This window comes from Panthera uncia (assembly GCF_023721935.1).
Source record: "Panthera uncia isolate 11264 chromosome E2 unlocalized genomic scaffold, Puncia_PCG_1.0 HiC_scaffold_20, whole genome shotgun sequence".
NCBI lineage: Eukaryota > Metazoa > Chordata > Mammalia > Carnivora > Felidae > Panthera > Panthera uncia.
The window spans coordinates 8,792,839-8,819,072 of NW_026057589.1; the positions used below are offsets into that span (position 1 = coordinate 8,792,839).

A 26,234-nucleotide genomic window follows, 5' to 3' on the forward strand; every position below is an offset into this window, starting at 1 on the left:
CCTTACATCACTGAGTTAAAGAGGGTTTATAGCTAGAAAACCCTGGATAGTATCCGGGGCATTTTTCAGGGGCGTATTTGTCCCAGGATCTGAGCTAGCGTCTGAGAGAGGAAGGCTAGAAGGTGTCAGGCGAGGAGTGTGCCAGGCTGGAGTCAGAGCCAACCTAAGGGAAGTTGAATGGGAGAAAGGCAAGGCCAGGTCCAGGCAGATGAAGACACTCCCACCAGGCCACGGCTGCTGATCTAAAGGGAGGTAAATGAGTGCTGTGTTCATTGATAGCGTAATAGCCCCATTCCCCCTTGCCTCGTATTTTGTTTAATCTCATTTAATCTTAAATGGAGGTATAACTCGTATCTATAAAATTCACCTTTTTAAAGTGTGCATTTCAGGGTTTTTAGTGTTTTATAAAATTGTTCCAACACCACCACCATCTAATTCCAGGGCATTTTCATTACCCCCCAAAAGAAGCCTTGTAGCCAAGAGCAGTCATTACCCGCCATTTCCCCGCTTGTCCCCAGCTCCTGGCCACCACCAATCTACCTATTGTCTATGGATTTGCCTTTTCTAGACATTTCATATCAAAGGAATCACATAATATATGGCCTTTTGTGCCTGGCTCTTTTCACTTAGCATAATGCAGTCAAGGTTCATCTTGTATTGTAGCCTGCATTGGGATTTCATAACCTTTTATGGATGAATAATATTCCATTGTATGAATATACCATGTTTGTCTATCCATTCATCAGTTGATGGACATTTGGGTTATTTCCACTATTTGGCTATTTTAAATAATGTTGCTGTGAACATTTGTGTGCACACTTTCATGCAAACATATGCTTTCATTCTCATGAGTATATGCCTAGGAGTGGAATTGCTGGGTCATATGGTATCTCTGCATTTACCTTTTTCAGGAGCTGCCAGACTATTTTCCAGCTGCATCATCTCCCATTCTCAGCAGCAATGTCTGAGGGTCCAAATCCTCCACAGTCTGATTAACACTTGTTACTGTCTTATCATTTGCTAGGATTATCGCCACCCTAGTGAGTGTGAGGTGGTGTAGTTTAAATTTGCATTTCCCTGGTGGCTAAAGATGTTGAGCATTGTTTCAGGAATTTATTAGCCATTTGGATATCTGCTTTGGAGAAATGTCTATTCAGAATCTTTGCCCATTTTTTAAATTGGGTTACTTGTCTTTTTATTGTTAGTGTGTTTGTTTTTATTTTTTTTTTTTAGTTTTTTTTTAACGTTTTATTTATTTTTGAGACAGAGAGAGACAGAACATGAACAGTGGAGGGTCAGCGAGAGGGAGACACAGAATCTGAAACAGGCTCCAGGCTCCGAGCTGTCAGCACAGTGCCCGACGCGGAGCTTGAACTCACTGACCGTGAGATCATGACCTGAGCCGAAGTCAGCCGCTTAACCGACTGAGCCACCCAGGCGCCCCATATGTGTGTTTGTTTTTTAATTGGGATTTTCATATCTAAAAATGTCATTCATAGTTTTACAAAGCTTAAATCAAAGATCCATAGTCCCATCCTCCCTTTTACCCTCCATTCTCTCTTCCCATTAGCAACTGTTTTCAACTTGATTAGCTGTTTCTTTAAGTGTTTACTTCCATATTTCTTTTTTTAAATGTTTATTTTTGAGAGAGAGAGAGAATGAGTGGGGAGGGACAGAGAGAGATGGAGACACAGAATCTGAAGCAGGCTCCAGGCTCCAAGCTGTCAGCACAGAGCTCAACGTGGGGCTTGAACTCATGAGCCATGAGATCATGACCTGAGCCAAAGTTGGATGCTTAACTGACTGAGCCACCTACGCACCCTAACTTCCATATTTCTTTATTTTTATTTTTTTATTTCTAGAGAGAGACTGTCTGCAAGTCAGGGGAGAGGGACAGAGACAAAGAGAGAGAGAGAGAGAGAGAGAGAGAGAGAGACTTTTAAGCAGGCTCCACTTGCAGTGCAAAGCCTGACGCGGGGCTCAATACCACGACCTGAGCTGAAATCAAGAGTCGGATACTCAAAACTAGGGGCACCTGGGTGGCTCAGTCAGTTAGGCATCCAACTTTGACTCAGGTCATGATCTCACTGCTCGTGAGTTCGAGCCCCGCGTTGGGCTCTGTGCTGACAGCTCAGAGCCTGGAGCCTACTTCGGATTCTGTGTCTCCCTCTTTCTCTGCCCCTCTCTCACTCACGCTCTGTCTCTCTCACTCTCTCGCAAAAGTAAACATTAAAAAAAATTTTTTTTAAAAGTCAGATGCTCAACTGACTGAGCCACCCAGGTGCCCCTACTTCCATATTTCTAAGTAGCATGCTTACATTGCTATTTCTTGATTTTTCAACACACTTTTTGACTTCCTGCTAGATCTAATATGTACAAGTGGGACTTCGTCAGTGATTATGTTCCTAAGGTCCAGAAGACTGGCCTGCATTGAGAATCAATGAAGCAGCATAGTGGCTTAGACTTAGAATGTAGATTCTAGAGCTAGAATGTCTAGGATTGAATCCTAGCTTTACAACTTACTGGCAGTGAGACCCTGCACAAGTTAGTTAACCTCTCTGTGCCTCGATTTCCTCATCTGTAAAAATGAGGATAATCATAGTACATAGGGTTGTTTTTTAAAATTAAATGACCAGGGGGTGCCTGGGTAGCTCAGTCGGTTAAGTATCTGACTTTGGCTCAGGTCATGATCTCACCGTTCATGAGTTCGAGCCCCGCATCAGGCTGTGTGCTGACAGCTCAGAGCCTAAAGCCTGCTTCCGATTCTGTGTCTCCCTCTCTCTCTCTCTCTCTCTCTGCCTCTTCCCAGCTTGAGTTCTCTTTCTCTCTCTCTCTCTTTCTCTCTCTCTCTCTCTCTCAAAAATAAACATTTAAAAAATTTTTAAGATTTTTTAATTAAATGACCTTATGTACATAAAGCATTTAGAACGTATAGGTTCTAAAAGCTCAATATGTATTAGTATTATTATTAATATGCCCCAAATATATGCACTCTCCTTCCCCATTTTCCCTATACAATTACATTACAGTTTTTGCTATATCAACATTTAGTGTTTATGTTACTATGACTGTAAATATTATCCACAACTGAGCCATATTATCTACTATGGTTACATTTCCTTTCTTGTATGAATTTTGGATTTTTCTGATGTTAATAAATGTCTCAGGTTTATTTTTGTTACTTTTCTGTGAACCTATTACCAATTTGTCCCCCATGCTAAATGTTTATAAATCTCTTAAAAGATTCAAACATATCAAGTGCTCTAATAGTTTCACCTTCTGAGAGACATATCTCCTATAATCTTTCATTCGCTTGCTCTTGTGTGGACTAGTTACTTTCTAAGACTACTGCAAGATTTAAGAACACAGCACTTACAAGTTAACGATGCTTTGTGTGCATGGGCAATACTTATGGACTGGTGAACTTTATAGGAGGGTGATGATATAGCCAAGTCATTTCATTAGGAGACTTACTTTCACTGGTAGACGTCAAGACTCTCTGAAGTTGTTTTCTTTGGGGCTGGTCAGAGAATTGTCTGTTCTTCTACCTAGAGGATGTGAGCCCAGCTGCCAGGGTTATGGAAGATGAGTGGAAGAAGGAAGATGGCAGTCTCATCATTTTGTATGCAGGTTTTCACTTAATCCTTCTATTTTCAACATGGTAGCCTCATCCTTATCAGTACCTGATGTCTGTCTATCCATAGTCTCTTTGGTTGGATCCTCTAAAAGGGTAAACTCCAAGCTTCTGCTGTGGTTGGGGAAGGGCAGTTACCTGGGTACGCAAAATGGAAGGCATCAGGCCACCTACTTAGTACTCAAACAGACTTCCAACCAGGGCTTCTGTTCACCTCCATTTTAAGAGGTGAACTTTTTTGAGTTTCTGTGGTACATTAGGCTTGCTTCTGGGTTTAGTGAATCGATTTTTTATCCAAACCAAGACACTTTTGAGAGAGAAAGAGGACACTTATTAATTATGTAAGTGCAACAGATGTAAAACATATTAACCTGAGCAAATCAGGATTATGACCCTAGAATTCATCCATCTGCTTTCTAGCATCAAAACTTTTCTTGCTATTGCCTTGTTAGTGCTTTTTGTTCTGATAGCTTAATGCCATTTTTTCTCCCTTTGCTGTCCTTTTAGTGGGGTTCCAGGAAAGAGGACTGGTGTGTGCATGTGTTCAGTCCACCAGCTTTGAGACGGCAGCTTCTGTTCTTCCCTCTTATAGATAAAGAAAGTAGGTATGGAGGACATATGTGACTATAGTCAGAACTCTTTTGGTTTTAAGCAGCAGAAACCTAGTTTGTTTCTTTAAGCAACAGAAACTAGCTTAAGCAGAGAACTTTTTAGCCTGCGAGATCCAAAGAAGGGCTGAATAGTCATGTTGTGGGAAAATATGGATGGAGCTGGCTATCAGTGACTCCTAGAATCAGGAATTAAAATGCCCCATATCTTGTCTCTGCTTCTTCTGTATTTCATCTTTGTTCTTTTGCACTGGAATCTAGCTTTCCTCCTGTGGCAGCAATATGACCACTGACAGTGACCCATGGTTGCTCTTACACCCAACACTCAGAGATTCCCTCCCTACCTGGCCCCAAATGCAAAAATTCCAGGAAAGAAACTTAACATTCCAGCTAGGATCAGATGCCCATCCCCCTATCGACCAACGTAGATGGGCCAGGTAGGGTATATGGAAATGCTGTTTTGTGTAAAACCACGTTCAGCCTCCATTGTACCCATCTGTGAGAGAAGAGCTGGGGTCAGTGCCTAGGAGTAGGGGATAGTCCCATAGATTGCCGCAACAGTAACTTGGCCAAATCCTATGACAGTAGTGATGGGTTTGAGAAATAAAGCCAAAAAGATTACAACTCAGTACCTTACTGTGACTGCTAAAATATCAACGTTCAACCTTTTCTAGTGATAACATACATGACAGTTTGGAAGCCCTGACATTTAAGACTGTACCCTTTCTGCCTCTTCTGCACCATCATTTGCATAGATCTACATATGTTAGAACTTGGTTTGTCTTCCTCTTCTGCATCAGACACACTATTTTATTTCCTGTAGGATAGCCTATTCTTTGCCCTTCTTATCCTTTTTTTTAAATTTTATTTTTACATAATCTCTATACCCAGTGTGGGGCTCAAACTCACAGCCCCAAAGTCAAGAGTCACATGCTCCTCTGACTGAGCCAGCCAGGCACCCCTTACCTTTCTTTCCTGATGTAAAAAGGCCAAGAAGAAAGAAGAAAGTATTGTCAAACTCAGAATTTATACACACACACACACACACACACACACACACACACACACATATATATATAAAGTTTGTTTATTTTGAGAGAGAGAGAGAGAGAGAGCATGAGAAGGGGAGGGGCAGAGAGAGAATCCCAGGCAGGTTCCACACCATCAGCACAGAGCCTGACATGGGGCTTGAACTCACAACCTGCGAGATCACAACCTGAGATGAAACCAAGAGTCAGATACATAACCACCTGAGCCACCCAGGCACCCCCAAACTCAGAACTTTAGAATGTTAGAGGTGGAAGAGGACTTAGAGACTCCTTAATTTTATTTCACAAAAATTTTCCTTGGCTTATTAACTTATGAGTTGTTCCTCTGACATGAGGTCTTCATGGTCAAATAAGTTTGGAAAATGCTGCATATGACTATATGTTTTTCTCTTGGCGATTAGGTACATGTTAGCCTATTAAAGAGTCTGAGAAGGCCTGCAGCAAAGAAAACTAACAATTCCTCAACTCCTTTACCAAGGAACCCTTTTTTCATTATAAGCATGCCAAGTAATAATGTTCCATGGAACATACTTTGGGAAATAATCCAACTGCTTATTTTATGAATGAGGAAATAAAGTTCATGAAGAGACAGTGGTTACAAATTTCCAAAGCTAATGCCAGGAAGAACGAGCAGTCATTTCCATTTGTTCCTGGTCACTTGCATTGGCCAAGTGCTAATAAAAAGATAGCATCTCTCCCTCTTCCTTTTACTTAATTCACTCATTCACTTGGAACAAGGTTCGTCTTATTCTCCAGGGTATCTTAGGTGACATCATAAAGGGAGCACAAGTTAAAGCACCAGATTTGGGAGTATCTGCTGTCAGCTCCCTTTCTCTTGATCAGACCCAACACACTTTTATTATAACAAATTATTATACCAAATATTTTGTTGTTTCCCCTTTATTCTCCTGAAATGAAATTTGTAACTTCTTTACCTACATGTATATTTTATTTTATTTTTAATGTTTATTTATTATTTTGAAAGAGAGACAGAGCGTGAGCGGAGGAGGGACAGAGAGAGAGGGAGACACAGAATTGGAAGTAGGCTCCAGGCTTTGAGCTGTTAGCACAGAGCCCGATGCAAGTCTTTAACCCACGGACTGTGAGATCATGACCTGAGCTGAAGTTGGTTGCTTAACCGACTAAGCCACGCAGGTGCCCCAACCTACATGTATATTTTAAAAATCAACATAATGCCCCAACTATAATATATAAAGGAGGAATAAAAGGCTAAGAGTTTATAATAAAATAACATGGTTTCTTTTTTTATTTTCTTAATATTTATTTATTTTTGAGGGAGAGAGAGACAGAGCATGAGCAAGGGAGGGGCAGAGAGAGAGGGAGACACAGAATCCGAAGCAGGCTCCAGGCTCAAAGCTGTCAGCACAGAGCCCAACGCGAGGCTCAATCTCACAGACCGTGAGATCATGACCTGAGCCGAAGCCAGACCCTTAACTGACTGAGCCACCCAGGTACCCCCAAAATAACATATATTTTGATATATAAATGTCTAGGCCAACTCTAAGATATGATGAACTATTATTTGGTTGCTCTTGTATGTAGAGTCGTCATGAATGTAACACCTACAAATACAAAATCATACAGATATCAGACGAGCAGCTCAGAAGTACATTGTAGAGCTTGATTTTCCGAAAGAGTAAACTGCTGTCTATAAAATTCTAAACAAATGAAAATATTATTTTCTCTTAGTTTATATGGTAGTTGCAATTCTGAAACTCCGTAAAAATACTTTGAGCATTTACTCTATGATAGCACTTATATCTAAGTGCTTTACATTAATTAATTCACTTAATCTTCATTGTCCATTTAAGTATGATTAATATCCCCATTTTTTACATGAGGAAACTAACAGAGAAGATAAGTAACTTCTCCAACAACTAGTAAGTGGCAGAGCAGTAGTAGATAAACCCAGGCAGCACGGACAGGCCTGAATGTTCAGTGACTGTCATCTGAAGGACTCAGCGACCAAATCACTTGGGCATTTTCTGCACAAATCGGCCAACAGAAGGCTGCTTCAGATCCTGGAAACCTGATACCCAAAAGGAAAACAGGCCAGACTACCTCCTGACAGCTTATTTACTGTCTGCCCTGGAGAAGGATGGAACAGTGAGAGGACAGTGTTTGGGGCTGGCCTTGGACCCAGGTGCCCTGACCTCCCAGGACCTGCCAGAGTGAACTCTTCACAGAGCAGAGACAGGAAACAGCCCTGGCTTCCTTTTACCCTACCACATGTTCCACTATCTCTTGCCAAAAGTTCAGGCCAACCATGGACTACGCCATCCAGCAACTTCCCCCAGTGTATACAGAACTGAAAAAAGCAGGGAGCAGACCAAACACCTTCAGGGCTGCTAGGCTGGGGAGTAAGAGTCCTGGGACTTTCCTTCTGCCCTGCAGCCTGATTGGAATCATTTCTTCCTGTAATAATCAGATGGGCCTCTGGGTTGGAAAACCCACGTCTCTTTGCTTCATCCTCTGCAGGGAAGGAGTTCTGACCCTACCCTCCTTGGAGTGAAATGACAGTTAGGATTGATGCTCTGGAGTCTGTTCCAGCTCATTGCTCATTGCTCCATGGTTTGTTTGCTCTTAGCAAATCTGCTCTGAATACATTGCATGTTCTCTGAGGGTTAGTATTTAATAATAGAACATTTATTAAGGGCTTATGTATGGCAGGCAAAGCACCAGCTTCTTCACATTCATGATCTCATGGAATCCTCCTAACAACCCCTCTGAGATAAACATGCTTATTAACTCTATTTACAGATAAGAAAACTGAGGTCCAGAATACTTACATTTAGATGCACAGGTCACACAGCCAGTAAGAGGTAGAACTGAATACAAACTCAGGCTCCCTTATTGCCAGCTTGGCTGTTGTGACGGAACTAATTAGAACTGGCCTGAGATGATACTTGAGGAAGAGGTAAACTGTTACAGGTATATTGGGACAAACTTGCATTCCTACGACTTCTATTTCCTTAACCACTCCACTTGCTTCGACTCTGTAATTCTCCAGGGTTGACAGGTATTCATTCAGTCAGCATGGTAGGGGAACTGCAGCTAGAGAGATCTTTCTGAAATGCAAATCTGCTGAAGCCTAGTCCCCAGCTAACATTTTTACCCTGATCCGTGAGATAAAAACCAGGCTTCTTCACATGACACACAAGGCCCTTTATATTCTGGATCTCCCCCCGACTTCTCTGTCTCCTCCGTACTTCTCCTCAAATGCCCTGACAACCTCATGCCAGCCCCAGATAATCTGCAGACTGTTTCTTGCCGACATCTTGGTCTCTACTAAATGTTCGTTTATTTATTTTGAGAGACAAAGTGCATGAGCAGGGAAAGGGCAGAGAGGGAAAGAGAGAATCCCAAGCAGGCTTCTGTGCTGTCAGCACGGAGCCTGACCTGAGCCAAAATCAAGAGTCAGATGCCTAAGCGACTGAGCCACCCAGGCGTGCCAGTCCCTACTATTTCTTATGCCACAAATGCCTTCTTTTCCCCTCACCTGTCCATCTGATTAGCTTTTTTTCATCCTTTAGGACTCTACTTAAATTTTACACTCTTTGTGAAAAGCCTTTCCTGGTTTCTCAGGTGAAATTAGTCCTCGCTTCTCCAGGCTCCACAGTACTTTACATATCAGCTCTGGACTAGAGGAGATAGTGTGATGATTTCTTCATGTTTGATGCCAACAGGTGACTGTGAACCCCTGAACACACCAGCCACCTTTTTTTTTAAATTGTGGTAATAGAAACATAACACAGAATTTACCATCTTAACCATTAAAATATTTTTCTTTTATTTTTTTATTTTTAGAAAGAGAGCATGAGCAGGGGAGAGGGGCAGAGGGGGAAAGAGAGAGAATCCTAAGCAGGTTCCACGCCTCTTGTGGAGCCCAACATGGGGTTCGATCCCACGACTCTGGGATCAGGTGCCCCTCATCTTAACCATTTTTAAATGTACAGTTCAGTAGCTTTAAGTATATTCATACTACTGGGCAACCAGTACCGCCACCCCTCCACGGAACTCTTTTCATCTCTGTACCCCTTAAATACTAACTCTCATTTTCCCCTCCCTCAGCGCCTGGCAATCCCCATTCCCTCTGTCTGTGTGAATTTGACTACTCCTTCCATTCACTTTTGTATTCCCCACATCTCACACACTGCTTTGCACAAAGTAAGTACTTAATGAATGTTTGTTGAGAGAGTGCACGAAATCTTTTCTCTAAGAAGCATGGAACACATCTCTTAAATTTCTTTCCACCTGCCTTTATGATAAATAGATTTGCTGATCTTCAACTGGAAATTCTGGGATTTCCAAGCTCTTCCAGTGTTCAGGTTTCCCAAGAGCAGAAGTTGTCGAAACAAGTTCTCACTAGGAGGGAATTTTACCCTCCTTTACTTAGAAATGCCTAAAGTTTTCATTGCAGTTGGGTTGTAGACATGCTGTCCAAATCAGCTGGGAGAAGAAGAACTGAGGCAGAGTGACAGGATGCATATGGATGCTCCGCCAGAACCTTCTGCATTTCACAACTTGGCTTCTTGACACACACACACACACACACACACACACACACACACACCCCATAGATATACTATGTGTGTGCTATATATATAGCAGTATATGTGTATGGGTATGTATATATATACACTTCTGTTCAAAGTTCTAACGCATGTATTTCCCTTAACTCCTCCCATCTGGGCAAAGGTTTCTGCCATAATTCCAGCTAATGTAGCAACAGAGACAGCTGCATTTGTTTTATCCTTTCATCTTCTTGAAGAACTCATGTTGGTAGCCTGTAACTTTCTATGTCTTCAGAATCGCACTTCACGTACACATTGTTTAAGAAGAAATTTTTTAAATATTTTGGAAAAACGATGCAGTGCCAATTTGTGGATCAGAAATGATTTTGAGGGGCACCTGGCTGGCTCAATTGGTGGAGCATGTGACCCTTGCTTTCAGGGTTGTGGGTACAAGCCTCGCGCTGGGTGTAGAGATTACTTAAAAATAAAATCTTTTTTTTTTTTTTTTTTTAGAGAGAGAGCACAACTGGTAGAGGGAGAGAGAATCTTAAGCAGGCTCCATGCTCAGCACAGAGCCTGATGCAGGGCTCAATCTCATGATCCTGATATCATGACCTGAGCCGAAATCAAGAGTCGAATGCTTAATCGGCTGAGCCGCCCAGGTGCCCCTAAAAATAAGATCTTAAAATGATTTTGACCCCATTCCCTTTGGAAAATAAAAACCTGACTGTTGATAGTTAAGAAAATTCCAAGAAGTGTAATAGGTTATGTCCAAATCACGTCACCCTTATTAAACTGGCACTTAGATTTTTCCCAGGCAGTGTTGTTACTTTCGAAACCATGGTGTAACTCCTAGTCTCCCACCCAGGGTTTTTTCCTAACCTCCCACACTACTGCATCCTGGCTCCTTATTAGAGTCACCTGGAGAGCATAAAAATCATAAAAATAAATTAAAACATTTTTTAAAAAGCCCTTAGTCCTAACCCCTATGAATCTGAGTCTTAGGTGTGAGGTGGGGGCCCAGACATTTTAAACATTCTCCAGGGAATTGTAATGTGTAGCAAGGGTAGGAAATCACTACGCTAGAATGATGCTGTTGTGCAGAGGCAACATGTGGGCTTTGTAGCCATACTTTGGTGTGGGTAGCAGGGTTCTTCTTTCTGGTCTAGTCCACACCATGTACGTATTAGTACATAATGCAAACCCCATCAGGACCTCTGATGCGTCAGTGACTGGTTTTCTCTGGCCTTTGGTTCCTGAGGCATCGTGCACAGAGTCTAGAATTCCATTGAGTAGATGCCCTCAAGAGAGTGTCCTGTCCTTCCCCTGTGGATGATTTCAGCTAGACCTGAAACTGTGTGATCGGGGTTTGCCTGGGGTGATGCAGGATGCCCCAAAAGAAACCCAAACCTATGGTCAGCCAGTAGCCCAGTTACAGCTCCCCCTGCTCCCTGCCCAGGCTCCATCCAAATAAACAACTTTGATGGGGCAGGGAAAAGGTCAGATTTTCTCCATTGCTTCCTTTTGCATATTGGATTTCCTAGTAACTGCACATATTTAAAAGCAAGGTTTATAGAGTTAGCCCTGACACAGGTTTGAACTCTGGCGTGTCCTGGAGCAAGTCACTGAAACCGCTCTAAATCCTCTTTTCCCTAATTTTAAACTGAACCTAACAGCACCTGTCTTATAGGATTAAATGAGATACTGTGTGCGAAGGGCTTAGCACAGTGACTGAAACGTCATATAAACACTCAGTAAGTAAATGGTAGTAGTGAGCCTTTTGCAGGCATTCATCCCGTGGGAGGCATCAAGCTCAGGCGGGGAGCAGGACTGGGGTCCCTTAGCAGGGTGTTTGCTGGGGAGAGCCTCCCAGGCCAGCAAAGTGGAGCCCTTTCCCCACGCGAGGTCACGGAGCACAGTTTAAAAGCTGAGATTGTAATCACCTTTTAAGGACAAAGCTCCCCATCTCCTCTCCCACAAGCAGCAGCCTGCTGCCTTTGCACACACTCCGGCCATTTTTCCTGCCTTCTTTGTTCTATTTCCGTGCCTGTGGGGGTGAAGGAAAGCTGCCGCCTTCCTCAGGTTGCTATTTAAAGACATTGTGAAAGATGCTGCGGCGACCGCTCCTGGCCCTGCCACTGAGAGAGGGATACAGCCCAGTGGGCACGGGTCTGGCCCCTTGAAGCCCTGGATAGCGTGCCTCAGCCTCAGCCAGCCTAAGGGCACGCCGTTAGGGGTTGCGTCGGTGAGTCTGATCGCCCACTTTTTGTTTAGGACTCCCGAACTGTCACCCCTACCAGGGGTTAACCATAGTGTCTGTCTTGGTCTTTGTCCCTAAACTGCCAACCTGCCTACGTCCCTGCATTTTCGGCACTTGACCAGTTAAAAATCTCCCCCTTCGTTCTTCAGTGAAAATCACACATGATACTCCCCTCATCCTCTCCCCACCCTTTCTCCAATTTGCACTTGAGATACCCTCCGCATTTAACAGCCAGACACAAACCAGAAAGGGTAAAAATGCCATTTATCTCTAGGTCTAGCAGAGAAAAATACTTTGGAAATAAAAGGGTTTTGAAAAGCTCAGTAACCTCCGGTTAATAATAATGCTTCCGTGAACTTCAGCATGTTTGAGAGTCTCTGTCAGGCATGGATAGAAATCTCTTAGACAATAGTAATCCTGTCTTTCCTTGCCGACCTTTCCATTGTTTTTTCAGTGAGGTGTCTCAAAAGCCCAGTCTTTCTATTTGAATCAGTCTTAATTTCTTTTTCATACACCCATCAAAGTGAAGGTTTGGGTTTTGTCAGTAAAGCATTTATTCTTCGTCAGGCCAGAGCTCCCTGAATGATGTCCGAATTGTCTACCCCCTTTCTCCTTCCCCAATTTATTTGTTTCCTGCCCATTATCTTAGAGAGGCTACACGCTTCCAAGACCTCAGAGCCTGGCTCCTGTCTGATTGCCCAGCAGAGTTCTTTCTGGTGTCTGCAGCCCTGTGGAATAACACGGGCAGTTGTCAGGAACCCATTGTCAGGGACCGGTTCTGGCCCTGATCCTGCACTCAGACTGCATTAAATCCCTTTTCTCCTTCTTTCACCTGTTCTTCTAATTCCCCTTCGTCTTCCTAACACATTTTTTTTCTTTTTTTTTGGCCTCTGCTCCCTTTCATTTTCAGAGCCGTGCCTTTCCCCTCATTTTCTTAGCCCCGTGGTGGTAAATCCAATTATTTCAATGTCAGAGTAATAATAGCAACACTACTTTGAATTATGTATCACTTGGCTTATCATAGCAGAGTACTCTCACATGCATCGTCTCTTTTGATCCTACAATCAACCTGTAAGGTAGGCAGTGTGCTTTTACGCTGCCCACTTCGGCAGAGGGAACATAATAGCCACTTCACGAGGCAGGAAAATGTAGTCATTAATAAAGAACACTGGCTTCAAGTCAGGCTGCCAGGGTCGGAATGCTGGCTTTGCTTGTTACTAGCTGTGTGGCCGTGGGCACATTGGAGATAATAATAGTACCTCTCTCATTGCATTGTTGTGAGGATTAAGTGAGTTACTATAGATGAGATGCTTAGAACCATACCTGGCACATAACAGGTATTATGTAAGGATTGGCTGTTGTTATCATTCATTCATTCATTCGTCAAAAATTTTCTACACACCAGGGGTGCCTGGGTGGCTCAGTCAGTTAAGCATCTGACTCTTGGGTTTGGCTCAGGTTATGATCTCATGGTTCGAGAGTTCGAGCCCCAAGTAGGTCTCTGTGCTGACAGCACAGAGCCTTGCTTCGGATTCTTTCTCTCCCTCTCTCTCTGCCCCTCTCCCCAACCTCTCAAAATAAGTAAATAGACACACACACAAAAATGTACCAAACGCCAGAGCTGCTACATGCCAGGCTCTGTCCTAGGCCTCAAGGATAGAAGAGTAACAAGAAGGACACAGATTACAGTATTAGTGGGGGAGACTGGCACCCCCCCACACACACTTATTTAGCATTCACCATACACAGGTCTTTGTGCTTGGATCTTTACAGACATTAACTCTCATTCTTACCACCTTACAAGGAGGCAGTATTATCCCCATTTTGCAGATGAGATCACTGGGATTCCTAGAGCTGAAGTCTTTTGCTCAAGATTCCCTAGCTAGTGACTGGGAGCATCAAAATTCACCCCACCTGATCCACCTGCCTCTGGGTCATTAGGTTCAGCTCTGCACGTCTGTCTCCCCCACCCAGTGGTGAGCTCCTGAAGGGCGGGCACAGGTCCTCTTACCCAGAATGCTTAGCAGAGCCTCCTGCACATGGTTTGGGAAAAGGTGGCTGAGTTGTGCTCTGTTGATGATCCTTGACTCTCTGTACTTAGCCCCATCTGTCCACTCTCACTGCCCTCAGCCACCAAGTCATACACTGGTCTTAACAGGGAGGCACAGTCATCAAAATGAGGGCCCTTAGCAGTTGGCCTGTGGCTTTCTGACAGATTCATCCTATGCCAAACGCTTATTCCAATATTTTGTAAACAGAACTAGGCAGATTCTGGGGTCTTCTCCTTTTCTGAGCCTCAACTTAGAGAATTTTTTGCCTGCCAGGCCAGTTTCTACCCACTAACTCCAGTTTTCACCACCACCAACCCCTCATTCTCTTGTCTGCCCCTACCTTTTATTTCAATGTCTAAATGTCCCTGTTTCTGTCTTTGTGCCCAATATTTTTTCTTAGCCACAATGGTAGGTTGATAGGATTGTATGGAATTTAGTTTTCTTTCTTTCTCATCCTTTTTTTTTGCCTTATCTGTTGGTTCTATGGGAAGATTGGATTTCTAGGTACAATTAGTGTATGCTAGCATTTAACTTTTTTATCCTTTTATATTTAAAAATTGGGGGGTGGCGCGCGCCTGGGTGGCTCAGTCAGTTAAGCGTCCAACTTCAGCTTAGCTCATGATCTTGCAGTTTGTGAGTTCAAGCCCCGTGTCGGGCTCTGTGCTGACAGCTTAGAGCCCGGAGCCTGCTTCAGATTCTGTGTCTCTCTGTCTGCCCCTCTCCCACTCACACTCACACACACTCTCTCTCTCTCTCTCTCTCTCTCTCTCTCTCTCTCTCAGAAATAAATAAACATTAATTAAAATTTTTTAAACATTTATTTATTTCTGAGAGAGAGAGAGAGAGAGAGAGAGAGCATAGGGAGGGGCAGAGAGAGAGGGAGACACAGAATCTGAAGCAGGCTCCGGGCTCTGAGCTGTCAGCACAGAGCCCAACACAAGGCTTGAACTCATGGACCGCAAGATCATGACCTGAGCTGAAGTTGGATGCTTAACTGACTGAGCCACCCAGGCGCCCCTATCCTTTTAAATTTAGCGGCCCATTTTCCCTTAAACATTAAGAAATTATAGATGGAAAATCCTCTGTTATATAACATCTTTCTAGAGTTTATATTTCTGTAAATGTCTTACTTGTGACCATTTGTGTGGTGTCCTGTCCCACATAATAACAGAAGAATAGCAATTTCATCCACCTAAATTCCATTTGTAAAATCACCTTGAAGTATAAAAGACTTAAAATATTAAAATAATTTGGGGCGCCTGGGTGGCTCAGTTGGTTAAGCACCTGACTTCGGCTCAAGTCACGGTCTCACGGTTCATGAGTTCAAGCCCCACATCGGGCCTCGTGCTGATGGTTTGGAGCCTGCTTGGGATTCTCAGTCTCCCTCTCTCTCTCTGCCCCTCCCCAGGTTGCAGTCTCCCTCTCTCTCTCTCAAAAATAAATAAACATTTAAAAAATTTTTAATATTAAAATAATTTGTGAAAAATGTAAATGAATCTAATTACAAAATGTCTTTACAAATGGAGCTTGTATTAGGTACTTTTTTGTCTAGAGACTTGTTTTCTTCCTCTGTTCCAGATATTATAGGTTGTGGTTATATTGCTTTTATAATCAAATAAATAAATACATTTAGGAATTAAAAAGAAGAAAAATACTTGCCATTTATTTCTTCTTTTGATCTTAACTCAAAGATATAAATAACAACCACTTCAAGGATGTTTAGGGTCAAGGTCATTGAAAGAGTCAAAACTGCTTTCCTGCTTTGCCATTGAAAATGCACCTGTGTGCCCAAGGCAGTCTTTTGCTCACACCGTTTCCTTATTAGTATGCCCTGCCTCATCTGGTCTTTTGTAAGCCATGTCTAACCCTAAAGACTGCCCTTGTCCCTGAAGCATCAGCTTTGTGTGCTTCAAGGAGCTGAGAGGAAGGGGGAGGGGAGGTGAGAAAGTGTGTGTGTGTGTGTGTGTGTGTGTGTGTGTGTGTGTGTGTTTGAGTTGTAGACACTGCTTTTAGGCAACAGGCTTGAGCAGTGGAAACCTGAGAAAGGTAAAAGGGCCCACAGTGACCCCAGGCTGAATTGCAGACAGGTTCATTAGGCAACCCACCTCAAAATATGTTGACCAATGGACTACTTACAACCAGGCACAGGTACCCAAAAGAGGAAAATTCCATATGTTCCCATATCTTCTCTTTTCCCCTCCTTAACTACAGCCCCATCACTGCCAACTGGCCGACTGTCTCCTTTGCTGTCCTGCCCACTGATCCTTTGCAGTGTGTTCAATAAACTTTTCTCTCCATTGTTCTCCTTTGGTTGAACTCTTACACCACCCACATTCTGATCAGGTCCGCCCCCCCACGTGTGTGTGTGTGTGTGTGTGTGTGTGTGGCATGCAAGCTCAAAATTCTTTTAATAAAACACCTGAATGAACCCCACCCCTTTCCAAAGAGTTTTCAGACTAAGAACCTAGGTACTTGTTTAAGATATCCCTGGCTCAGGAGCTTCTCAGATGGTGAAAATGTTTCTTTCAACCATCAGCTACAAAAAGCTAAGCTAGATCTCCTCCGTATGAGAGCACCCACCCCCACTCAGACCTTTACCCCCTCTACGTTTCCCTGGAGTCCTTGGGCCTTGATGCTTGAGGCGGGGAGGAAGAGCAGGTGTGTTGAACTCTTAATGAAAGGTTTCCTCCATGGGATTGCCTATATCCTGCCCACCACAGTGGCTCCTGTGAGTAACTTTACCTTTGAACTCTCCTTGTATTCAGCCCCTGATCCGTGGGATTTGGTGACAATCCCTGGCTGGCAGGAAGCTTTGATCCTTGGGGAGTCCAGAGGAAGTCCTGTGATGTGTGGGATCCCCAGCGATACAGGGAATGGGAAGAAGCCTTGCCAGGGTGGATTGCTAAAATAGACCCATTAATTAAGAAGGAGCCTTTGCCTAACACTCAGTTACCCAAAAAAGGAGATCCGGTAATTGATAACAAGGAACTCAGCACCCCTCAAGTATGAAGTGGTGTTGGCACAAGTATTATTGTTATTTTAAGGACACAGCAGTGCCAAGGGGAACATTCCTACCCACACCAGGAAAGAGCAGAGTACCTTAGCAGAACAGAATGCCTTAGAAGCTCCCTTTTTAACAAGTAAAAGCTAACCTTATTTTGAATGTTAGGAGGCTCTAGCAAAAATTGTCGAAGATATTTCTGAGTAGGTGAAAGATTCCTCTAGAAGAAGAAGAAAAAAGAAGACCTTGTAATAAACACTGGGAACTCTAGAATTTCTGTGTAAGAGACACTTTGGGCTTAATGCCATTGTAAAAGGGTGTCAGGAGACTTTCTTTAAACTGTATTTGCGGGCCACCTGGGTGGCTCGGTCGGTTAAGCATCCAACTCTTGATTTCGGCTCAGGTCATGATCTCACGGTTCATGAATTCAAGCCCCGAGTCAGGCTCCACACTGACAGCTTGGAGTCACTTGGAATCCTCTCTCTCTTTCTCTTTCTCTCTCTCCGCCTCCCTGGTCGTGCTCACATTCTTTCTCTCTCTCTCAAGATAAATAAATAAATAAACCTTTACAAAAGTAAATAAAATAAACCTCACATAACAAGCAGCCTGGGCTCGCTTAGAATCTGCGTTTAACTGAGGGTACTTGAGGCTGAGGGGACTTGATCAATGGCTTCCCCAAGCCACTCGGCAGTGCCACCCTTTGGCTACACATAAAAGTCTGAGTGAAGCCCCCGTCGCCTGGTGGGGAAATGTTCTCCCTACACCCACCTCCACAGGCAGAAATCACTTCCTTTGCTTCCACAGAAGTGCGGAGCTTATCTCTTCGAGAGGAGGTCGTACGTCTGGTGTGTGTGTGTCTGCCTCCCCGCTGGGCTGTGGCTGCCAGAGGGTAGGGTTCGTGCATTATTCATCCTTCTGTCACCAGCACGCTGCCTGGGCACGAAGCAGGCCCTTAATAATGATTATTGAATGAGTGAGTAATCATGAGGCACTAGCTCTGGGGAGTCATCCTCTTTCGGGAATCATCTCTCCTTTTCACACCGCCAGCCTCGAGGAAAGAAAGAGAGGTTACCAGAGGGCAGCGGGGGAGCACCCCAGTCAGCACCAGACACGCCTGCGCGGAAGACCCACTCCTTTATGTCTCAGCAGCTCCTTGAGAAAACCCAGGAAACGGCTGCACGAGGCCTGGGGCGGAGTGTCTGTGAGGTGGGCCCACGGGACTCGGGTGCTCGGTGTAGTGACCCAGGGCAAAGAGCTCCGAGAGTTGTCTGCAGGGCCCACTGCATAATATGTGGCGCCCAGTGAAAATGAGAATGTGGTGTCCCTGATTCAAAGAAATGAGGAAAACATGCCATTAATGATATGTAAATATAAGGTTGTTTCCTTTCTTTCACAGTCTTTCGCTCCTTCGACTTGTCACGTGTGTATGATTTGCCACTAATGCTGTTCTAAGTAGAGGAAATTTTGAATGTGAGCTTACTAGCACAAAGTTTTCAGTATCTCCTTATATTGTGCAATGCCAGTTTTAAATGCAACTATAAGACCATTTAACTCATATGTAGAATCACCAAAATTACACGAATTGTATTCTGTGGCTTGTGCACGCATATGTGTTTCCTTCTTAGAACAGTGGAACCTTTGCGCAAAACTAACTCAACTGCTTTTGTCTCACTTCTTGATTCGTGCGCATGCTGCCAGCACTCTTTAACTTCAGTCTACTGATGAATAAGAAGGGACTGAAAGGAACAAGAACTGTGTATTGTCATAATTTTCAGAGCAAATGGTTGGCTAAAACAGAAAAGCAACACGAAGGATGTAGTAGGGTATCTGACTCATCCAGGTGTCTTAGAAAGCCATTGCCTTCTTTCTGTGTTTGAAGCAAGTTCTGATTCATCAGGGAAGTGTGGCCTCTCAGGGCTGTTAGTGCCTCCATTTGCTCAGTCACCATCATGACAAGCATGCTGCCCTTTTACTGGCTTCAAGTCTTGTTGAACCCCCACACATTGTGGGTCCATCGGAATTCTGTGCTCAAGGGGCATGGCCGATGCTGTGAACAGAACGCACTGGCAAAGAATGGTGGACACACATGTGGGACATATCTCATCTGCTCACACTGAGGCTCCTCTGTCCCATTGTACTTCGCTTTCAAAACACAAAGTCAAAGAGAAAATTAAGAATTTTAAGACAATAGGGGCGCCTGGGTGACTCGGTTGAGTGTCCGACTCTTGATTTCAGCTCAGGTCATGATCCTGTGGTTGTGGGATTGAGCCCTGCGTCAGGCACCACACTGAGCACAGAGCCTGCTTAAGATACTCTATCTCTTTCCCTCTGCCCCTATCCTCCCGCCCCCATGATCTCTCTTTCTCAATAATAATAATAATAATAATAATAATAAATTGTAAAAGAATGGTGAAAGAAAGAATTTTAGGGGCACCTGGGTGGCTCAGTTCGTTAGGTGTCTGACTCTTGATCTCAGCTCAGGTCAGGATCTCACAGTTCGTGAAATTGAGCCCTCCTTTGGGTGCTGCACGGACAGCATGGAGCCTGCTTGGGATTCTCTCTCTCCCTCTCTCCCTCTCTCCCTCTCTCCCTCTCTCCCTCTCTCCCTCTCTCCCACCCCCCACCCCCTGCCCCTGCTAGTGCCCACTTGGTCTCCGTCTTTCTCTCTCAAAATAAATAAATAAACTTAAAAAATAAAAAAGAATTGTAGGACAACAAAAGCAGATCATTGAACCAAGCATGTGGCCCTGTTGATTGGGGGACCTGCTGTGACTGCACAGATCGCCATGAAGCGAGCCTGGTTTTCTGGCATCATTTCAATAGATATTCTTAAAATTTTTAGTTTTTACCAAGTGAGAAACTGGCCAGGAGTAGCATGCATACGTGCCTTCTTTCATTCATAAATCTTTTAGGTATCTGCCACATGACAGTCACTGTATGAGGCATTGGGACTTCACCAGAATGAACAAGGCAAGATATGGCCTCAGTGTGAGTAGTATATGTGATCTAGTGAGGAAAACGTACTTTTAATTACACAATAAATATTTAAGCTATAGTTGTGATACGAGTTACAAACTGAAGTATAGGCATGAGTATACTTGGGTGGCTCAGTAGTTAAGCGCCCGAGTTCGGCTCCGGTAATGATCTCGCGGTCTGTGGGTTCAAGCCCCGCGTCAGGCTCTGTGCTGACAGCTCAGAGCCTGGAGCCTGCTTCAGATTCTGTGTCTCCCTCTCTCTCTCTGCTCCCCTGCTCACACTCTGTCTCTTTCTCAAAAATGAATAAACATTTTAAAAATTAAAAAAAAAAGATGCAATTTTGAAATACCATGATACTATTTTTCACTTACTGGATTAGCAAAGATAAGAGTTTACAGTACATAGCACTGAGGAGAATATGGGGAAACAGGTATTTTCACAGTGTTAGGTAAAAATGTAGGTCGTTGCAACCTCTCTGGCCACATATATCAAAATTTTATGTGTGCATGAACTCTTGACCCAGAGATTCCATTTCTAGATATTTGTCCTATAAATATACTTGTTCATGTCTGCAAAGACTTAAGTAGCAGAGTCTTTATTGCATCAACATTTGTAATAGCAAAAGAGTTTTTTAAATGAGTTTAATTGGGAGTGTGTATAAATAAGTTGTGTGACCTTCATCCTATACAGCCAATTATACAAAAGATCTTCAAAGTATATTAAGTCACCAGGTATCATGGCACATAACAGCGTAGAATATAATTCTGTGCTTTTCAAAAGGGATGGGGAGAAGGACCTGGATGGCTCAGTCAGTTAAGTGCCCAACTTCAGCTCAGGTCATGATCTCATGGTCCGTGGGTTTGAGCCCCACGTTGGTCTCTGTGCTGACAGCTCAGAGCCTGGAGCCTACTTCAGATTCTTTGTCTCCCTCTTTCTCCCTGCTCCTCCCCCGCTCATGCTCTGTCTTGCTGTCTCTCAATAAATAATGAATGAATGAATGAATGAATGAATGAATGGAGGGGGGAAACATATATGCTTGTAAACACCTAGCACATTTCTCAGAATTAAGTATGATAGTCTCTGAGAAAGAAAACTAAGAGTCTGGAGTACAAGAGAGGCTAATATTTTTCATACATAATTTTTTGTATTGTATTACCTTTTCTTTTTTTTTCTTAAAGTTTATTTATTTATTTATTTATTTATTTTTTGAGAGAGAGAGAGAGAGAGAGAGAGAGAGAGAGAGAGAGACAGAGTGTGAATAGGGGAGGGGCAGAGAGAAAGGGTGACACTGAATCCAAAGCAGGCTCCAGGCTCTGAGCTATCAGCACAGAGCCTGATGCCAGCCTCAAACCCATGGACTGTGAGATCATGACCTAAGCTGAAGTCGGGCTCTTAACTGACTGAGCCACCCAGGTGCCCCTTACCTTTCAGTAAAAATAAATAAGAACACAGGTTCTGGATGTTTCGAATCTGGCTCCACCATTTTTTTTAGCTGAGTAATCTTAGGAGGTTACTTACCCCTCTAATCTTCTATGTTCTCATCTGTAAAACGAGGCTAATAACTTTCCTTTATATGACCAGCATAAAAATTAGATAATATATGAAAAATACCTAGTACAGTACGTGATCCAAAAATAGTAGCTTTTGAGGCACTGAGCCCAGACCAGAAGTAATTTCACAAGTAGTCGCAGACAAGTCACGTGACCCCCCTGTGACCTAGTGTCTTCAGTCCCCTAGTTTGACCACTTGATCCCTAAGGCCTCTTAGGGGCAGAGGGAAAGAGAGAGAGAATCTCAAGCAGGCTTCACCCTCAGCATGGAGCCGGACATGGGCTTGATCCCACAACCCTAGGATCATGAACTGAGCTGAAATCAAGAGTGGGACACTGAACTGATTGAGCAACCCATGCACCCCTGAAACCTGTTTCTTTCTAGAAGCTCTAACTGCAAAGCCAGGAAGATTTTGAAGGAAATTAGGAGCTCCTGGGAGTAGGTGCTTTGGCACCCTCCCAATTCCGTGTCAGAGCATAAGATGAGAACATGGGACGTGAGGACTGGGTGTGGCTGTCTACACAGCCCTCTCGTCTCCTGTTACAGGGTTGCAATTGGAAACCAAATTATAGTGACTTGAGGAAGGGCATGGAGATGGAACTGTGGTGGAAAATTTTTTTTAATGTTTATTTATTTTTGAGAGAGAGAGAGAGAGAGAATGTGTGTGAGAGCATGCAAGCAGGGGAGGAGCAGGGATTGAGGGAGACAACAGAATCTAAAACAGGTTCCAGGCCCTGAGCTGTCAGCACAGAGCCTGACACGGGGCTCAAACCCACAAACGAGAGATCATGACTTGAGCCGAAGTCGGGTGCTTAACCAACTGGGCCACCCAGGTGCCCCTGTGGTAGAAAAGTTTTAAAGTAGTGGCAAGGAAAGGCATGCTTGTTGAAGAGAGAGCCTTCTGGGTTTCATATGATAGATGTCTGCAGATGGGTGTCAGCAGAGGGCTTTGTGGGAGCTAGAGAGGAAGATGCTGGTAATTGTGCTCTAGGAGTAACCATGTCTGGGCACTATTCCCTGTCTGTGGTTCTAAGGTTTTTGCTCTGCTTTGGGACCGAAGGAAGGGGTCTGGGATCTATACTTTGGCCTGGAGATATTGGGGAGTAGCAGCCCCCAAGGCCAGTGTAGTGAGGTGTCAGGGGTCATGAGAAACCCCAGAGGAAGCCTATCTCAGTACAGCTGCTCCTCCTTCCATCTGAGAAGGCCATGCACTATCTTCTTAAGGGAGCCTGCAAGTTTTCTCACAGAACTTCTCAGGAGAAGGCAAATAGGTCTTTGTGAGCAATTTTGGAACAGTAGACAGATAGTCATGACACTGTCTCTCTCATACAGGTGCTGAGGGATGTCCTTAAGGATCTCTACCACCTGCTGAAACACGTGGTGCGTTTGGAGCCCGATGATGTGGCCAAGCTCCACGCCCAGCTGGCCCTTGAAGAGCTGGATGAGATCATGAGAAACTTCCTTTTCCCACCACAGAAGCTGGAGAAAAAGATTGTGGTCCTGCCCTAGACCTGGCTCTAAGGACATCAAGGAGGTAGAGGACCAAGAGCGGTGCCCAGTCCTTCCAGCAGGTGGCCCCACTGCCTCTTTGGTGCTGGCAATATGGCTGACCCTGGATGGCTTTATGTATCTGGTCATTTGTGCCTTCAGGCTGACCTTCCTAAAGCATCTATTTAGCATCCTGCATCCAGCCTGAAGCACGTGTCATTAGAAGACAAAAGATTACAAATCTCATTTATCTGCACATTTTTCACTGGCCTGGAGCATTTAGAGAAGGAAGTCTACTTGATGGAAATATATATATATTTCGATGGAAGTACATTTTTAACACAACTGGTAGAATTTGATTAATTGACCATTCTCTTATTGTGACTTGAACAGAAGAGGTTGACCACCCTCCTGAGTGGCACATGTGTCATATATCTTGACATTCTTTCATAGTGAGATTGTTCTTCCTTGTGATAATGAGGAGCAGCCAGAGCTACTCATCCTTGGCTACTCAAGAGGCTTATCAGAGTATAGAGATGCAGTTGGAGGTAGGGAGGGGAAGGAAACTGTTATCAAAACATGCAAAATGGAATAAAATTATTTTGGCTGGAAAGAATAATAGGTCTGAATCTGGTCTTCGGCTATTGGGATGAAAAGCTGTGGCACTGAGGAGGATTTGCACTCCAGAGAAGAGAGTCAAGCTTGTTGAATCTTCCAGAGATGAAGAGTAGCCCTGTGTTTGTCCTCCCGGGCCATTTTCTTAGCTCCCCCTGCTGCTATTTGCATGAAAGGGCCCTGATTATAGAAGAGAGCCATAAACATCTCAGATGAGAGAGTTTATATATAGCATTTGGTCGCTCTGCTCCTTCAGGAAGGAATGCTTAGACAATGGGTTAATTAAATGTGTGCTGGAAAGCGTGTAGCATATTGGTGACCTGAAGCAAGGTTTATTGAAATCCTATCAGATGTAGCACTGTGGGCTCCTCTTTATTTATGTATTTCGGCCACTGAATTTTGATTGCAGCTAAAAGAGAAGAGAAAAAGGAGAGATTGGCTGAGTGCTTCGGATGAGCCCTCCCTGTTGTCAACACCTCAGCAAGGCTAACCCAGAGCTCCTTGACCAGTCCTCAGCTTTCGGGGCTAGGTACAGGATTTTATCTCCACTCTCTAGGGTAATCAGGCCTAGGGCAACCAAAACACAATTTCCCAAAACTCTTAAGTGACTGAAGGCGCCGTGTATGAGCGTGCCCATTTGCCAATTAACAGGACATTTCTCTCCAGCAGGATTACAGATGTGGTTCTTAGCTTAGAACCTTTGTGGCACGCATTCCTTTACAGAGGCTGTCTTATAGTTAGATGTGGATCGCGAGTTAGCTTAGTAAGCAAAGAATTAGAACAAAGGGAATTAGATGCTTTTAGGGAATACTTCCATTCAGCTAGTGTAGCTGGATTTGTCTCCATTCTCCAAATTAGGATGTCTGGAGAATCAGGATTGGGGTTTCAAACCAGAGAACAATCTCCTTTGAACCAGCTGGATATATCCTAAAAATTCTTGTTTCTTGGCCTTCCTTGAACCACACTCCATACAACCTACTTCAGATCATCAGATTGGATATGTTAGATGATTGAATTCACTTACAACTTCATTTGCATTAAATGCATTCCAGTTCTGAAGATATATCCTAACTGATCACCTTGATTAGACTGAGAAACTCTAGTCTCAAAACCTGAACTCCTAAGGAGTGTCTCACCAAGCATTCTAGTCCCTGTATCTCCATTTATAAATTGCCTCTTAATTTGAATTATTTGGCAAGTAGCTAAAAGCATCTGTTCTTTATTGATTTTGATGGATTCCATTTCAGAGAGTGACTTTTTCTGACCTTGTTACCAAATTCAAGGGAAAGACACTGTAATGTAACCCTCCTAAACATGACCAAATATTAAAAATTTCCAAATATATATATATAATTATTTTATGTCCATAATATATATTATATAATGTTATATAATATTATTTCATATATTATATAAAATAATATTATATTATATATTATATAATATTTAAAATATATAAACAATATAGTATATAATATAATTATAGATCAATTATGTATAACTAATTATATATTAAATAATATATTATATAATATATATAATCTCCATCTGCCCTTGGGAAGGAACATGAGAATTAAGAACTTTATTTATTTATTTTAAATTTTTTTAAACGTTTTATTTATTTTTTGAGAGAGAGAGACGGAGACTGAGCATGAGCAGGGGAGGGGCAGAGAGAGAGGGAGATACAGAATCTGAAGCAGGCTTAGGCTCTGAGCTGTCAGCACAGAGCCCAACGTAGGCCTTCAACCCACAAACTGCTACATCATGACCTGAGTCAAAATTAGATGCTTAACTGAACAAGCCACCCAGGTGCCCCAAGAATTAAGAACTTTAGCATAGAGACGCCTGGCTGACTCAGTCAAAGAAGCATGAGATTCTTGATCTCAGGGCCAGAAGTTTGAGCCCCACATTGGGTATATAGATTACTGAAAAAATAAATAAACTAAAAGAAAAAAAAGAAAAGAGCTTTAGGATAATAAAAATACAAAACTGAAAGAAAAGTAAAGAAAAGAAGAAAGAGAAAGAAAAAAAGAAAGAAGAAAGAAAGAAAGAAAGAAAGAAAGAAAGAAAGAAAGAGGCACAGAACAGAACTCCAGGGCAGATGGCAGCAGCAGTCCCGGGGCCTCCCTGCACAGGGCCTGGGAGGCATGTCTGGTTCTATGGAATATGTAATAGCAACTTGCCTCAGGCTTGCCTCCCACCTCTGCCCTTCCTCCCAGGCTGTCTTCCCTCTGCTGCCCTTCCAGTCTGCTTCCTTATCCATCCCACTGAACTTCCCTTAGCCTCTCACCTTTGGTCCCTTCCACTACCCAGCAGTCTGCCCAGTGATCACCTGGATCACTCATGGGGTCTCTTACTTGGCCCTGTCCTGCCTTCTCCCCCTCCTTTTCCTTCCTGGTTTCTTCCAACTCTTTCCAGGCCTACTGTTCACACAGCACCTCGGCCTACAGAGGATGGCCCTGTAGCA

At 43.5% G+C, this 26,234-nt stretch overlaps 1 protein-coding gene across 1 annotated transcript in view; it reads left to right on the plus strand.

Moving 5' to 3' along the window:
• The window catches only part of TANGO6 (transport and golgi organization 6 homolog), a 193,245-nt gene extending 168,162 nt beyond the window's left edge, over positions 1 to 25,083 (plus strand). The window contains exon 18 of the mRNA XM_049622425.1: positions 22,997 to 25,083. Coding sequence (XP_049478382.1) covers positions 22,997 to 23,173 — 177 coding nt within the window. The 3' untranslated portion in view covers positions 23,174 to 25,083. The remainder of the gene's footprint in view (positions 1 to 22,996) is intronic.
• The last annotated feature ends 1,151 nt before the right edge of the window (positions 25,084 to 26,234 follow it).